Consider the following 947-nt stretch of genomic DNA (forward strand, 5'->3'; position numbering starts at 1 on the left):
GGGTGATGTTTTAGTCTTAGTGAGAGTTTACGGCGTTTTTAACACAATAAGGTATTGCGAACTGAGGATATATACAGAGACACATCAGCAGTGAGTGGGGAGTGATGGTTTGGTTTTAGTAAGAGTTTGCAGCATTCGCTACACAATAAGGCTCATTCAAGGGGCGAAGACTAGAGGTGTTACAAGAGAGTAACTTTGCAAATTGAGAAATACACACATTTGGAAGCAGTGAGGAGTGATGGTTTCAGTTTTAGTAAGATACTGCATTTACCAGTTAACTTCCAACAAATTAAAACAATCTATCAATAACTACATACCACATTAACACAAAATAGTATTCATAGCCTACCAATATTCGACACCAAATCAGGACAGGGGACATGTTTGAAAACTAAACGAAACAGAACAAAAACAAAACAAAACAAAATTTTGAAACTTTTTAAAACACCACAGAAACAAACAAAGAAAACAAACAAACAAACAAACAAACAAACAAACAAACGAAAACAATTTTTAAATTTTTTTTTACATACCGCCGCACAAACAAACAAACAAACAAAACAAAACAAAACAAAAACTACCCAAAACAGTTGGACTCGCCTGTTTTGAGGCGGCGCCCCAGAAACCGTCGGTGGCGCTGTCCCGGCACTTGGGGCACCACCCCTCGTTGTAGCCCGGGTGCTCCTTCATGCCACACCAGGTCAGCTGATTCAACATGTAGCCGGCCAGGGTGTCTTCGAGTGTGATAAACCTGGAGCCCTTCTCCGAGTATCTATGGACCAGGTCGTAGACTCCGTCGTAGAACATGGACTGATGGTGAAAAGAAATTGTTGTTGTTGTTGTTATCATCAGAATTATCATCATCATCATCATCATCATCATCATCATCATCATCAGCATCATCATCTCTCTCCTCATTATATCCCTAGTTTCTTCCCCCTCTCCCC

At 40.4% G+C, this 947-nt stretch overlaps 1 protein-coding gene across 1 annotated transcript in view; it reads right to left on the reverse strand.

Moving 5' to 3' along the window:
* Positions 1–16: 16 nt before the first annotated feature.
* Positions 17–947, reverse strand: part of LOC118478197 (ADP-ribosyl cyclase/cyclic ADP-ribose hydrolase-like) — a 1617-nt gene continuing 686 nt past the window's right edge. The window contains exons 2-3 of the mRNA XM_035971293.1: positions 601–810; positions 17–61 (exon numbers count right to left, since the gene is read on the reverse strand). Of these exons, the coding sequence (XP_035827186.1) occupies positions 17–61; positions 601–810 (255 nt within the window). The remainder of the gene's footprint in view (positions 62–600; positions 811–947) is intronic.

This window comes from Aplysia californica, unplaced genomic scaffold, assembly GCF_000002075.1.
Source record: "Aplysia californica isolate F4 #8 unplaced genomic scaffold, AplCal3.0 scaffold00412, whole genome shotgun sequence".
Taxonomy (NCBI): Eukaryota; Metazoa; Mollusca; class Gastropoda; order Aplysiida; family Aplysiidae; genus Aplysia; species Aplysia californica.